This window comes from Oculina patagonica, chromosome 6 (genome assembly GCF_052425735.1).
Source record: "Oculina patagonica isolate OP01 chromosome 6, crgOcupat, whole genome shotgun sequence".
Classification (NCBI taxonomy): Eukaryota; Metazoa; Cnidaria; class Anthozoa; order Scleractinia; family Oculinidae; genus Oculina; species Oculina patagonica.
The window spans coordinates 16,081,350-16,096,814 of NC_135763.1; the positions used below are offsets into that span (position 1 = coordinate 16,081,350).

General features: G+C 38.2%; 2 protein-coding genes across 2 annotated transcripts; one reads left to right on the forward strand and one right to left on the reverse strand.

The window, feature by feature from the left end:
* Nucleotides 1-204: 204 nt before the first annotated feature.
* LOC144656020 (serine/threonine-protein kinase 40-like) lies at nt 205-9,375 on the reverse strand. Its single transcript, XM_078516230.1, has 6 exons — nt 8,583-9,375; nt 6,036-6,088; nt 5,234-5,349; nt 3,552-3,696; nt 2,266-2,385; nt 205-1,804 (listed from the first exon to the last, which is right to left on the reverse strand). The coding sequence occupies exons 1-6, from the start codon at nt 9,240-9,242 to the stop codon at nt 1,528-1,530; spliced, it is 1,371 nt and encodes a 456-aa protein (XP_078372356.1). The 5' UTR covers nt 9,243-9,375; the 3' UTR covers nt 205-1,527.
* A 112-nt stretch (nt 9,376-9,487) lies between these two features.
* On the forward strand, nt 9,488-15,417 carry LOC144656034 (uncharacterized). Its single transcript, XM_078516263.1, has 7 exons — nt 9,488-9,651; nt 10,215-10,353; nt 11,131-11,273; nt 12,484-12,624; nt 13,249-13,366; nt 13,613-13,675; nt 14,178-15,417. Exons 1-7 carry the CDS (start codon nt 9,615-9,617, stop codon nt 14,305-14,307), a joined length of 771 nt encoding a protein of 256 aa, XP_078372389.1. The 5' UTR covers nt 9,488-9,614; the 3' UTR covers nt 14,308-15,417.
* Nucleotides 15,418-15,465: the final 48 nt, after the last annotated feature.

The following is a 15,465-nucleotide window of genomic DNA, read 5'->3' on the forward strand; positions in this document are numbered from 1 at the left end:
AAAGAGTAGGGCACGAAGTTCCCGGTGTTTGTCTATCTTTGCGCATTGTGTTGTATACTGTGAAATGCTCGGTTTCATTAGCATATACTTGCTAGAGCCCTAACACGGCCATAATACCGAGGGTAAATAAAGTTTCAATACAAGTTAAACTGTCTACATTAGACACAATGCACAACGAAACTCAAACAATACAAAAACGGCAAGTAATGGAATAAATACTTTATTAACCTGTCAACTTTCTCAATAATTTGATTTCTGATTAAAATTTCCTACTCTCGACTCCATTCACCAGACAGAAAATCGTCAGAAATATATATAATTTTCTGTACATACAATATGATAGAATTTTCACCCCCTATTTACAGCCCTCGCAATGAAAACCAATTCACAGAATTGAATAGCTAGCCAAAAAAGTACAATATATTTATTTTTGCCGAGACTTTCTATGTACTCAGCCTTAAAACGCTCACCTTTGACAACAGTAGTTATAGCATAACCCGTAGCCAAAGGGCAAAACAACTTAGACACGCCTCGGGGAACTGTTATGAGGTAGGGGTGTTGGTATTAATCGGGGGGGGGGGGGGTGAACATCTTCCGCCTTCAAACCTTAAAACATCTTTATAACAATAAACTGGTGTGCCTTCCCCCGCCCCCACCGGGCCCTCCCCAATTACAAAATCCGACCTATTCTCCCTTCAGCAAGGAAAAATTTCTAACTTCTCTATTAGTTTGATGGATAAATTCAAGTATGCAGGTCATGAGATAAAAGGATCTCGTCAACTCAGCACTGAAGACAGTTATGAATTAAACCAGATTCTCCCAAGGAGAATTGTAGAACATGTATGAAATCTGTATGGAGAATTTGGAAGGTGGTCTAAGGGTCAATTGCTGCAACGTACCATGCATGAGAAACTCTCATATCCCACGAAGCACTTCGTGGGCTTTGAATGAAGTACATGTATGAATTAACTTGCCTCTGAGAAAATGAAAGCACATGATAAATAGAACGAGTCATAAAACCAAAGCCTAAGTATCGTTACATTTTGCCAATGACAAAAACGTAAACATAAACGAAACAAAACGTAGCAAGAACATGTAGCTTTTGCCAAGCGCGGGAAAACGGACGCGTTAGCCAGAATCGATTTGTGCGGATCATGCTTCTGATTGGTCAAATTAAGCATGTCCGCTCTGATTGGTCGAAACAATTTGCACGAATTTTATCAACCAATGGTAGAGCTGAGTTGAAGCAAGACAAAGTCGGCACGTAACTACTCAAAAGAGCTACGCACATTATTTTCAGAACTGAGATTAGCGAATGGAATTAGCTACTTCCCACCTAAAAAATATATAGCTTTAAAGTTTTTAGGACAGCAAAGAGAACAGAAAACACGACTAAGCCATTATTTCGTGCGAAAATAAGGGCAGTAGCCTCTTGCTAATGTCGTCGCAAAAGAAAAAAACCCCTTTTAGCTTTCATCAGCTACTTATTTAACGACTCGTGTTGAATTTTCGGACAAGCATCGCTGGCTAAAGTAAGTGACGATGAGCAAGAATTTCTGCCGCCGTCAACGGTCGGGCGTCTTCGGTGATCCGTCGTATCGGCGGCTGTGTGAGACCTTCCCTCGTGAGTGTTACTCTTGGTTCCTTGTTGTTGACATTGTCACGAAATTTAGTCAAGCGAAGTTCAAGTTCTGGCGGTCTTGACCTCGACGAACTCTCGAATCCGTCCTTGGTGTCTCCTGAAGAGTCTTCATCGATATCTGGGACAACTTGAGCAGGCTCGCTGATTGTATTCGACAAATACCTGCCGATAAGCAAAAAAAAAATTGTTATAAAATGTTCAGAAAGAGCAGTTTTCAGTTGAGTATCGTGAAACCAAAACCAAAGAAATTACTCTGGCCAATCACAAAAGACACAGACAATCCAGTGAACCAATCAAAATCTGAAGCAGATACATGTAGCAGGTGCGAAATGCGGGAAAACGCGTGCGAGCGGGTCACGATTGGTTTTTGGTTTAACTTTTAATTGGTTGGCAAATTGGCGCAAGATTTTTTAAACCAAACACTGACCGCTCTAGCCCTTGTGACAACATTGGTTGGAGGGGGGGGTAGGCTGTAGTTTACCGGGGTATCGTACAGGAAAAGTATTGTCGTTTTCCGTTACCTTCTTTAATTTATCCCAACGATTTACCAAAAGTTAAAATTCAGAGGTGATTTGACTCGTTTACTTGCATGAAAGTCAAAAATTGTTTTGTTGGCCACTCACCATGCCGTCATGGTATTTCTCAGGAAATCAAGCACACCAGATGCTGTGAGTCTCTTTTGAGGATCCAACATAAGCAGCAGTCCAATCAGCGACTTAGTGTTATCAGACACGCGGCCATCACTGCAAAAAAGAGAGTTCATGAGAGTTGAGTAATAAACAGCACTTCTCAGTAGCTATTATTTGAATAGTCACACACTAGGCTTTCATCCAGACTTTAAAGTTAGAACAAGCTTGTACCAAATGAAAGTACTGCTAAGTAGCTTTTATTTGAATGGTTACACACTAGGCTTTCAACCAGAATTTAAAGTTAAAACAACCATGTACCAAAAGAAAGTACTACTCAATAGCTTTTATTTCATTGGTTTCACACTAGGTTTTCATCCAGACCTAAACGTAAATGTAAATACAATTTTAAAGTCCATACGCGGGACGAGGTTACCCTCAGTGTCCGAGCCAGAGGCTCATGTATAAGACGTAGGACTGTACAGATCGAATTGGAATTTAGTAGTGTTGATTTTTGCGGAGGGAGGAAAACCGGAGAACCCGGAGAAAAACCCTCGGAGCGAGGATGAGAACCAACAACAAACTCAACCCACATATGACGCCGGGTCAGGGAATCGAACCCGGGCCACATTGGTGGGAGACGAGTGCTCTCACCACTGAGATGGTAAAGCCTGCATATAAGCCTAGTGACCCATCAGGCCGGAGGTTATCCCAGTTTCTGTAGCATAAAGCGACTAGGAGACAGAGTATTTTCTACTCCACCCTAAATAGGATGCTAATCCATCGCAGGGTTTCCCCCAGCATTAAATTCCTCGGTACCCATTTATACATGTACACCTGGGTAAAGAGAGGGACTATGAGAGTAAAATGTCTTGCCCAAGAACACAACGCAGGGCCACGTCCAGGGCTGGAACCTGGACCACTCAATCCGGAGTCCAGCCACCATGCCTCCCAGACCCACCCTATACAGCATAATAAACCAACCCTCCAAGTTTATTTTTTTCCTTAGTGGCCATTTGGCCACCGACTGCTCAGGTTTGGTCGCCAGTGAAAAATTTTGGTCGCTTAAATAAGCTCACGCATACAATCCTTCTTCTCAATTTTAGTCGCCAGGCTGGCGACTTTGGTTTCAATTTAGTCGCAAGCTGCAAAATTTTAGTAGCCATGGCGACTAAAATGGTCTTAACTTGGAGGGTTGTAAACACCTAACTGTACGAAAGTACAGTTCAATTGCATTCCATGATGGGTCACACAAGCATTTCATTCACAGACTCAACACTTACTTTGGTAACACAAACTCTGCAGTTTTGATCTTTCTGAACAGCTCATGTGGTATGCTGTCATAGAATGGAAACTGACCATACAGCATGGTGTACAGAACGACTCCAAGAGCCCACATGTCACTTGCTTTCCCTGAATATGGAGCTCCTAAAGAACAAAGACAGGATATCATTAAAAACCAATTAATGCCTACAGTTACTGTAATGTCCTCTCATTACTGAGGTATGTTCTTGATAACTTTCAGAAAACCAAAAAAAAACAACAACAAAAAAAAACAGGGAGACATGCATGTTAACTAAGCATAGATTGCACATCAGGTAATGCTAGATCTCTAGAGAAGTTTTCGGAGGGGGGAGGAGGGCGGAGGGGGGGGGGGGTTAGTTTTGACCTGTGGATCTCAATTTCTCTCCAAAAATGAACATGCTGCACAGTGAATTTAAAGTTAGTAAGTAATGCTTTTTTTTAACTTTATCAGAATTCAGGCCATCTGGAAAAATCATATGCTATTTAAGACCAAAAGTGCACATTACCCAGTAAGATCTGAAGAAAATTTATAAATCACATTCAGACTAAAGCAACAAGGCGTATACAGTTGTATAGCTTATATAAGGGAGAAGTCCTCTTAATATAATGCCTCCCTGCAATAAGTTTGACCATGTTATACTGAAAGATCATTGATTATGGTTTGCTCACACCTTACAGAATGATTTCATGACTTTGTTTTGTTGTTCAAAGACATTTTGTTCATCAGTGAGTTTACCTTCATTATTCAAGCATACATAAACACGATTGTGATACTGCCCTTTTAACAGTGTATGCCGTCAAGGTGAAACAATGAATGGACAGAGCTAGTCATATGGCTCTACCCTTATGGGTATTTCCTAATCTCGTTCCCAGATCTAGTGGGCGAAGCCGAAGGCGAGATCTGGTCAAATCCGATTTGCACCACGTGATTGCCTGTCAGGAATGTGGCAGGCGAGTCAATTGCGCATGCCCTAGACAATTCTAAGAAAATGGCAATCAAATGAATATCCAATCCTCAACCAAATGAATAACGAATGCTTTACCATTCTCGTCTTTCTTGGAATAATATCTAGCAGAGTATTTTACTAAAGAATTAAGCAGAAGGCAATCATGAAAGCTTTAGGTCGGGTAAAAATATTTATTTGATTTAAAAAAATTGTTCATTTGGCGGCGAGACATGTCTAGATTTTATGCAAATTTGATCCGGTCACTTAATCAAACTTAAATATTCTTACGGCGGATTCTCTGTTTTTAAACATCGTTATTCGTCAGAAATAGCTTTATAATGCTACAAACAACTAAAACGAAATCTTCTTGTCTTTTGAGGCCGACTGTAAACAACGAAACGTCTCAAAAACGAATATATTATGATTGCGTGCATGATCTATGATTTGCATAAAAAACAGACATTGAATTCCCTTGGGGCCGCATCACACGTTCAAATTTTAGCGCTGTGACAGCCATGCTTTGAAACAGCCAATCAAAAAAATTGAATTTTCTTACTTGGCCAGATCTCGCCTTCCGGCTTGTCTACCTGCGAGATGTGGGAACGAGATTAGGTATTTCCAATGCAAATAAACATGTCAACAACAGCTACTGATGCCTTATATTAACTAATGCCAATCATATTTGCAGATAAACATCACCAAGTGTCACTCACCACTGAGGACATCTGGACTAATATAAGCCGGACTTCCTCGCTGGTCTTTCAACAAATCATTGTCTCGTATCAGGTGCTTCCCCAGGCAAAAATTTGTTATTGTAATTCTTTTTGTGCTGAAAAGGATATCACAGTATATAACACATTAAACACTTGAATTAATATAACAAAGAAATATTTTTACAGTAACTGTAAATTAATTTGATTCTCAAGAATTATGTACATCAAATGTCACTTTACAATACAACATTAGGGTTATTTTAGGTTACTTTTTTGGTAATTTCAACTTGTCCAAAGTCTTTGATAATTTCACACGTGACAACAGTGTACTTGTGAGTTCTGTTCTCTCAGAGTCTATTTTGTTATATGGTTTTCTTCCAATCAAATTCCTGAAATTTTAACTAGCCATTTTGGCTAGTGAAAGCCCAGAACCTACTAGCCAAAACTGCATTTCGGCTAACAAATCAACATCAACAAAATCGACAACAAAATGTTCACTTTTGAAAGCAAAAGTAGTTGACACAATCAATGTTTGCTAATCACCACAAAATCAGCTGTGATAGAGCAAAGTACAGTGCTGCATGGCAGCTTCTTACACATGGGACTCGTGGAGATGAAACTTCCAGCTGAGCCAGCTTGATTTATAACAATAATTAATACATCCATTTTCCTGTTAACCTCCCCTTCCTAATTAGTTAATATATTAATTAAATGAAACATGACAATTTAATGCCTTCTTAAGTAAATTAACAAAACATATTCAGTATAATTATAATAACATTATCAAATAACTATTTATTACCTTCTATTCAGCACAATATTTCCAAGTTTTAAGTCTCTGTGAACTATGTTTCTCTGGAAAGAAAAAATGCACCTGATGAGGACATGAATACAATCACTCGTAATTTAATTTCAGCATGCTTAGCACAGATGTGGCATTGGCATTCTGCACACACAGGCTGTTGCACAGCTGCACTATTGTCTACAGATTAAGTCTGCATATGAGCCTAGTGGCATGGCCCATCAGGCCAGAGCTTATCCCTGTTTCCGTAGCCCGGGGGGTACTCAACAAAGTTTTGTACCGGGGGCTCCGCCCCGAGCTCCTACCCCTTACCCTTTTATATACCATTTTGCCAGAAATTGTACCCCTTTCGTATACCTTTTAATGAAAAAAGGTATCCCTTTCATATACCTGAAAGTCATGCATAGACTTAAAACACAACGTTTTCTTTTCATTTTCAAGTAGCGCTTCATAAACTGAAATTATACAGCCATAAATTGCATCTGCTCGAAATATTTTTATTAAAAGGCCCTTTCAAAAACCTTAATGACTGATTTCCATACCCTTTCGTATACCTAAACTGTGAAATCCCTAGCCTTTCATATACCTGAAGCCTGAAAAAGGACCCCTTTCGGGCGGAACCTCCCCGTATAGGCCATTATAGGGAGTACCCCCCCCCCCCCCGGGTTCCGTAGCATGAAGCAACTAGGCGTATTTCTACTCCCCCTTGATGGGATGCTAGTCTTTCGCAGGGTTACTCCCAGCTTTAATTTGCCGGTACCCATTTATACACCTGGGTGAAAAGAGGCACTATGATGTCAGTGTCTTCTCCAGGAACACAATGCAGTGTCCTGCACAGGGCTCGAACCCGGACCATTTAATCCGGAGTACAGTGCACCAACCATTAGGCCACCATGCCTCCCATACAACTGCACTATAGCCAGCAAAAACAACTTTTGTAATAAAAATGTCCTTATGTTGGTATTATAAAGCAAAAAAAAATTGTTTAAAGCATCATTTATTCAACTATAAACTGTTGAAGAGGTAACCAGGGCTGGCATTAAAGAAGTTTAAGAAAAAACACTCACAAAAGGCTTGACTGTGTTTTGCGTTTTCTTAGACTTATGCTTACATCACTTTCTAAGTGGTTTATAAAAGAGCAAAATTTGAATAAATATGAGTTATATCCTGAAGGTCTATTTGCATGGAAACAGGGTGGCACCCTTAACCAGCTGGGTTACCTGTCAAATTAGGCTTAAACACCCACCCTTTTTTATCCACAATTCCATGGTTTTCTCCCTAGCTATCCTCAACATTAAATAACTGGCAAAAAAAAAAATAGTCACTCACATTGAAAAACATCCTTTTATAAGACACTATCAAAAATCCCAAAAAGAAAAAACAAAGCCTATTTTGACCAAATGTTTCAAAAATGTATGACATTAATTTTGTTGGAAGAAGTAAATCAAAGAAAAGGAAGTTGGGTACCCCTGGCAGGGACACATGCGTAGGGTTAGCTCTGTCCCCAGCTGCGGTTGAGTAGGCAGGCTGATAAGCGACCCTTCTAGAAGGGTAAACCTGCTCCCACTGCACTATGGAAACAGACCAAAAAGGAAACAGAAAACGCTTTAACCATATGGTTCTGAAAGAGACATAAATTATGTAGGAACAGAAACAAATACAGCAGATCCTACTCTTAAGTTGCTTCTATAATTTTTTTTTTCAGATTATGTAACTTGTCTTTGATCTTGAAATTTGCGGTTAAATCGATAAGGGACTAATCTCATTATAGGATTATTCAATTACATTTAATTTTTTTCTATAATTTCAAAGAGAGCCGGTGATCTAGTCTAAAATCAAAATAAGTAACAATACTTTTCTTCATGTCAGTATCAATTTAGCCCACGTCCTTCAGAAAAAAAACAAAGAAACTTTGATTCAAAAGCGTAGGAGTAAACCTGCTGAAACGAAACTAGCAAAACTTAAAAATGTGCTTGAACGCCCCCGTCGATTGTAAGTTTATAGCTACGTGTTGACATCGTATTTGCATCCATCCATGCGTAAAACATTTGATTTGTCACGTTGATATTGCTAGTTTCTCAGATATTGCTGTAGCTAGACCATCTTACATAATATACGATGCACTCGGTTAATTTAATAAATCTGTAACTATTTTAATCAAGAATTCAAGCAAACGGTTCCACTCAGACTAAAGAGGAAGTTGGGATTAGAATACATATCAGAAGCCGAATGAACATTACCACCCACGCGAAAGATAACAGTATTTCCCTTAACTTGCAAGTAAGCCCCAAGAAAAAGATATCTTTTTGTAGAATAAAACATAAACGGATTTGAAATAAAATACGCTAACAAAAACTTGGCGAGATTATTGTCTGTAACGCGAAATCGGTGCCAAATTTAATCTGATTTTAACCAACGACTTACGATCGAAGCGAAAACCTTTCCTTGAAAGAGTAAACCATTAAGACTTGACTGAAGGTTTTTCCTTGAGCACACCACAAACCATAGATATAATTTTCTCAATATAAATTTGTGCTATAGTCTTACCTTATGCAAGCACTCCACAACTCTGACAATGTCGTGAAAAATTATTACTGTCTCTCTTTCGGACAATCGCTTCTCTCGTATCACGTAATGTTGAAGGTTTATGAGGTCCGCAGTATCCGAACTAAAGTCATGGGCGCAAAGGCAATCCAGTACTAAGCAAAGACGATGTCGAATTCTATACTGTCTCGCAACTGCACTTTGTGGACGATGAACTGCTGCCGTATTTGTAGAATCTTTCTCGAGAGGGATTTCCTCGTAATATTCGTCTTTAAAAAGTCCATGATGGTGAACAACGCCATCTTGATCGTTCAAGAGGGAAAGAAGTGAGTACTCGGTATGTAATAGCATTTTGCCTTGTTTATCATCGTAGCTTTCGCGTCCAGTATCTGATAATGTTAGAATCTTGATCGAGTAAAAATCATCGGTACCTTCCTTTTTCGCTAAGCACTGAACAATACTTCGCACAGGCGAATTGCCTAATCTTGGTCCAAGCAAATACGGACCGGCGCGCTTCAGCGTTCCACGATTCGAAGCTCTAATCAGAGCTCTTCGCGAAGTACTTATCGATGAACTCGAGTTTGAAGTTGACGATGACTCTCCAGCTTCGAGGCAAGACGCCTTTCGCTTCACTCCTGTTGATCCAGCACTACTAGATCGCATTTTGGATGTGGTATGTTTCCGCGAAGCAAAGTCGCTTGCTGTGAAAGGAAGATTCTCTGCGTTGTCTGCGGAAGTGATCCCATTCAAAAAATTTCTCGTGTACTCAGATCCTCCGGGACAAAACGGTGCGCGTTAAGACTGGGACGAGGTGAGCATTTCAAAATTCATTTCCGAAGAAATCGCCAAAGTTTAAAATCTTTTTTCATTAAGATCTGTTATTGGAACCTCAGAAGCTTTCTTTTCGATCAAAGACGGTTCATTATATAAAATTGAGGCAAAGCGTTGCGTTACCTTTACGATTTTTCGTCTGCAGTTCACCGAGTTTGGTTGCCATGGTGAAGACGCCACACGTGTAACACCAAAATAATCAAAATGGCTGACATTCTTCTCCAAACTCCAGATGTTGCAGGTAAATATATGTCGATCTTTCGCTAGGCAATGCTTTTATCTTAAGTAAATTAAATCCTGTTTTACGGAAAGTTTTGTTAAAAAAATATTCCCGAGAAAGGAGTAAAATCGAAGTTAGTTTGGTCATGTTTGGTCTTGCTCACAAATTCGAACACTGTAGCGTCGCGCGCGATCGCGCGAAAGAAGTCAAATTCTTAGCTAAAAAGCTGTGATTTTCGCCCATATTTTTTCATAGCATTCCATTAACTCAATAAAGTGAATTATTTGGTAACATAAATGGTATCATAACAAACGCTAGTTAAAATGAGGTAGAATAAGCCGACATGCAAAAATCAAAAATTATTTAAGCTTATTAGCGTTGGATTGGCTTTTGATTAACAACAGATGCAGTACCTTTTCGTGTACCGCGCAAATCGGTGGTTACGTGTACATATATTGGGTTTGACAAAGTTTTCGTGTTTATCTGAAAAGTTTCGTGGTTTATAACTTGTATGAAGACTTTTGTTTTGTGCTTTATCTTCTAAATGTGTTGAATAAAGATAGCGTGCTATATTGATCCCTCAGGCAATACACCGCTTGTGAACCCAATCATCAAACCATATTATAGAGATGGCTTTGGAAGTAAATCTATTGGCGAGCCACAATGGAGGCCACATCCTAGAAATGCCCTTTCCATGCCCGGCAGACTTGACAACTCAGAAAGGTGAGTCTGGCATGAGTCTTGTTAATCTCAAGGCCGACAACAAATTCACCTAATTAGTTTCAAGACATTCTATAATTCGTTTTGGGGAGAATTTGGTTTTGAATCAAGATGTCTTTCCCAAGATGATCAGGTTATCTGCCTACATCTATTTAAAATAGTTATAAGGTAATCAGAAATGAAGGTTTATTAGATTACTGCTACATGCAGGATTAAAAGGCTCAAAAACGTTTCAACCAAGGAATATCAGTAGTTCGCATAGTGTGATCATCTGGGTGAGAGGTCAATGATAACTTTATTGACTGACAACAGTTTTTTCACTTGACTAAGAAGATGACTTCCACTCAAGTTGTCAAAATGTCAGTCACCAACAACAGTTCATTACAGAACAACTCTCACCCGGATGATCACACTATACATTAATTAAAGTGTTCAGTGTTATGAAAAGTACTTTGGCAAAATGGAGTTCACATAATGTACATAGAATTGGTGACTGTTTCAAACAATAAGGTTTTCAATTCCTGTATGTCAATCAAAGTGATGACTGACAATCCAGTTTTTCATGCTTAACCTGTAGGACAATTACATTGCGATTGTGTTAAGATGTACATGTACATGTAAGCATCCCATACCATTTCCAACTATCCAAAGTTCTACTCGCTGCCACTTGGGTGGAGCTCTGCCATTTTTAATGGCATAGTGACTGAATGGCCATTAGGCTTACTAGCTGTAACAGTACATGTAATTTTTTTTCATGTATTCTGTCATTCTGCTATTTAGAGGGGGCAATGGCCTTGACTGGGTATCAAGTATTCGCTGTGCATCCCTAGAGAAGACAAGACATTCCCCTCCCAGGCCAGCAGAACAAAAAGCTCCAACACCTCCCATCACCAGGGACAATAATATGTTGACCAGAGAGCAAGGTATAGTCAAATGTATACTGCTTATCATATAATTTATACTTATACTATAATAATAAATAATTATAAAATATTTATATAGCGCCAATATCCTAAAAGAAAAGCGCTTTACAGAAGTAACGTTAAAAATATTAAAAATACTATATATTCAATGAAGTGCCATCAAATATTTTACTTGCTGGATTTCTTTAAGGAATGAATGAAGGTGAGTCTTTTTTGGGGAGAGGGGAGGGTGAAGGGTTAGGAGTTTTACCGGTTAGTTCTGCTGACAATGGTTGTACAAGTTCCTCTCAATTTTTAAGCGATGACGATTGCTTTGTCGTGATGCGTCGGTGGGATCTGTACTGCTTGCATTCTGTTAGCTTTCTGTTGCGCTTAATTGACGGATTGACAGAACCAAATGGGACTGGGAAGTACCTTCAGGACTAAATGCTATGTGAACAGAGATCGAGTTTACAAGAAATCGCCACTAAAAACACAAGCAAAATACTCCTGAGAAGTTAAAAAGGACTAATACAAAATGTAAACGCAAGAGAAAAATAATGTTTGAAAAACAATTAAAGATTGCATTTTACCTTGGTCGCTTGAGAGAGAGATCTTTTATAATTTAGGCTTATACCAGATCACACAACTTTTCTCATACAAACATTCAATACAAAAGTTTTCAGCTACTTTTATTTAGTATACATCAATATTTTTTTTGGATAAATTTTCAGAAAACAATTTAAGAACCCTTGGGAAACGTCATCACTTCTGCATGCATTGCGTGCCATTTATTTATTATTGGTAGTCTGTTTCTCTCTGTTTTCTTTGAATTTATTATTTTGTTGAGCTCACTGTAAATGAATAAGCAAACAAACAATCAAACATCAAGCTAAGGGAGTGAATATAAGAATTTGAAGACATCTTCTGCTGTGTGTGCATCTGATGTACCGGTAACTTTTTTGTGCCTGAGACCATTCCATTAACACCCTCGTTTTTGTGCAAATATATCTGTAGTAGTGTAATATAACGCTTATGTAATTTTGTAAATGTGTGAGCAATCAATAAAAAAAAAAAAAAAAAAAAAAAACACCCTCGTTAAACTTTACAAAAAAAACTCGATCCTATATGAGATCTGACAGCTACATCTTGACTCAACAAAATGTTGCATCCTAATGAATAATAACTCATTACTTGGTTTATAAGAAAGGTTTTTTGTCTATTTTTTCAGCTGGCCAGGTACCCAGTGAAGAAAAACCCAGATATGTCCAACCAACTGTTGTTTACGACACTTATGATGACTTTGAGAGAATTTACATGAGAAGACCACTAGAAATATCTCTAAGAATGTCTGTTGGGGCAAAGAAACAAGGTACTCATAACAGGGATTTAATGTTCTTTAATACATTGGGCAAAAACCAAAATTCTGAGATATTTTGAAAGTTAAAAGGAACAGTGTCACTGAGATTTACAGTGCTACTTGAAAATTGCGTTGGTCTTAATTTGAAATCCACATGTATAGTCACCTGGCCCTCTGAAAACGTACTGTACTGTAGTCATGAAAGTTGTTAAAAACTGATGTGGCTATGGATGGGTAGGAAGAGCGTTGCCTGAAACTTGAAAAAGCCGGGCTGACGTTTTCAAATTGACAGTTTTCTTTGGAAGAAGATCAGATCAAAAACCATTGATTACCGGTAGGGTTTATCTTGGAGAATAAATATATGCCTTTTTTTTAATTTTTATAAAGGTTATTTTGTCCTGATCAGTGAGTGTACCCTCATAGTTCTAGCATGTTTTTAATACACAAAACATTATAGACTTCACGCGACACTGTCCCTTTAAATCACCAAATATATAACAAAAAATCTTTCACACCTCCCTGTTTTTTCCCCCTCTACAATACGATTCCTTTTTTATTTGTGAGATGGTCTGAATTGTTTCAGAGTAATTAATAAGTGGATCACCTGACTGTGTTTTATTGTTTTGCTCTTGGCAGTGTATGACAAGAGAAATGATATTCCTGTAGCCTCATTAGGAGATAAGAGTTACCAAGTTCCAGAATATTCATTAGATTTCCACAAGCAGGGAAGCACAAGACCCATTATAAATTTTGGGTAAGAAAACGTAGAACAACATACTGCAAAAGGTAGACCTGCAATGCGTACATGAGTTGCAAAAGGTAGACCTGCAATGTGTACATGAGTTGCAAAAGATAGGTCTGCAATGCATACATGTCTACTGGAATGACTCCACAATGGGTTGTTTTTGTGTTGTTCAGTTTTGTTGAATTGTGGTCATGTCTGGCAAGTTATCAGTAAAAGTAAGGTAAACAGACTTAAAATCATTACTTTTGTTTACAGTGGATCCTTAAAATGTGTACCGGACACTTTTGTCCCTCTTCAAGATTTACCATTTAAACCTAGGTAAGTGAATTAATCTTCCATTGTGTTTTATTAGGAACAACCATTCCAACTGGAAGCAGTTTAATTTGGTTGATGTGTCCCAATAGAACACTCTTCCAACCACTTTTAGTTGAAACTGTTGATAACCGTCAGGTTTCCCCTAGAAAAATAAAATTTCCCTGACCAAATAAATTCAAATTGCCAGATATAGTAGCAGCCCCCAGCCCACACTTTCGAGAAAATAAACATTATGCTGAGATCTCTTCGCATCGAAATGAAATGCTTCTTTCAGCCATCAATTGTATGAAATCAACTGCAGAGTGGTATATTCCAATTTTCCCTGACCTTGAAAACATTTTTTTTCCCTGACCATTTTCTGACCTGTGGTGGCCCTGTTTTTAGTTGAAACTGCCAGGCTGTGTTCTATATTGGGATCAACTGTTTTCAGTTGATTGGATTGGTTGAGTGTCGAGTTTTTAGATAATTTTATGTCGTATACTAATTTCTTCTCATTCCATTTTAGAATCACATTCGAAGAAAAGCAGAAGAAAAAATTAAAAAGGGAGGAAATTGAAGAGGTTAAAAATCTTGATCATTGGCGACCAGCTGATCCACTTTCACCTGCGCTACAACTTCCTGGAACACATGGATGATGTCATCATAAATTACGACCAAAAAAATTAGGTGGTCCCCATTAAATTACTACAGTTAGATAAATTTTACCTTTTAGAATCTTATTTATGGAAATGTTACCTTTAGTTAGGAACAAATTGGACAATTCTTTTGAAGTGTTTTCACTTTGGTTGTTACATTTTATTGCCTAAAGGGAGTTTAATTCACAGCTGGTACTTTAGCCCCTGTCCACACTAACCTGGATAAATTTTAAAACATAGTTTTCACTCCCAAAATGGATTACATTAATCCAGATCAATTAATCATTAATCAGCATTGTCATAAAGCTGCATTTTGGGGTGTCCACACTCACCACATCACCAGTATTTTCAAATTTCTCCACTCTGAGAAGTGTTTTGGAAAAGCTTTGTTTTCGAAGTCAGAAAACACAGCTTTAGTGTGCACAGACAGCACAGTAGACCAAACCATGAACACATGTTGTAACTGAAGTACTGGTACCATTTGGCTGATGAAGGTCCATCACTAACAGGGCTGTCATTAAGTTTTTATGCAGCCGTAACATTGAAGTTATCACCCGTAGCATTTTGTTCTGTATGTAAGTGTAACATAACACAAATTGACATCTTCACTGTCTCGTAACATTGAGTGACCTCAGCTGTAACAGTTTATGACCCTTAATGACTGCCCTGACTAATAGCGAAGTGCGCGAGTGATGTCATGACTCAGACAAACAAACCAAAATGGCAGAAAATTTTCCTAAAACACTTTATAAAAAGGCCAGTACATGTTCCTGAAACACTAACACAAATAGAAAAATAGAAAACAGGTACTTCGCCTTGATTCCTTCTATTTCCCGCAGAACACGCTGTTTGCTGAGCCACATGGGGGTTATATTCATTTTGCATTCTATTTTTAGACTTCGCACACTTCGCTATTGAATAGTTCCAAGTTGCAACTTTATTTATGAAATTTATTATTATGTGTTTCAAAGGTTCTTGTATGGCTGTATTGCTCTGAACTCAATGAAACATTTTATAACTTTTGTAATGAGTGAAAAAGTTCCTCACAAACAAAATGGAAATGCCAAAAACAGGTACTTAGCCTTGATTCTCTAAGTACACAATATATATTTGAAGGATACCTTTTTTTATTTATTTGTATACATGTAGCATAATAAT

Bases quoted from the DNA above. Each gene is read 5' to 3' on its own strand.
- LOC144656020 (XM_078516230.1), bottom strand. From the start codon at position 9,242: ATGCGATCTAGTAGTGCTGGATCAACAGGAGTGAAGCGAAAGGCGTCT. The intron at 5,350-6,035 runs GTAATAAATAGT...TATCCTTTTCAG, and splicing joins AATATTGTGCTGAATAGAAG to CACAAAAAGAATTACAATAA. The intron at 3,697-5,233 runs GTGAGTGACACT...TTTGTTCTTTAG, and splicing joins TAGTCCAGATGTCCTCAGTG to GAGCTCCATATTCAGGGAAA.
- LOC144656034 (XM_078516263.1), top strand. From the start codon at position 9,615: ATGGCTGACATTCTTCTCCAAACTCCAGATGTTGCAG. The intron at 11,274-12,483 runs GTATAGTCAAAT...CTATTTTTTCAG, and splicing joins TATGTTGACCAGAGAGCAAG to CTGGCCAGGTACCCAGTGAA. The intron at 13,676-14,177 runs GTAAGTGAATTA...ATTCCATTTTAG, and splicing joins GATTTACCATTTAAACCTAG to AATCACATTCGAAGAAAAGC.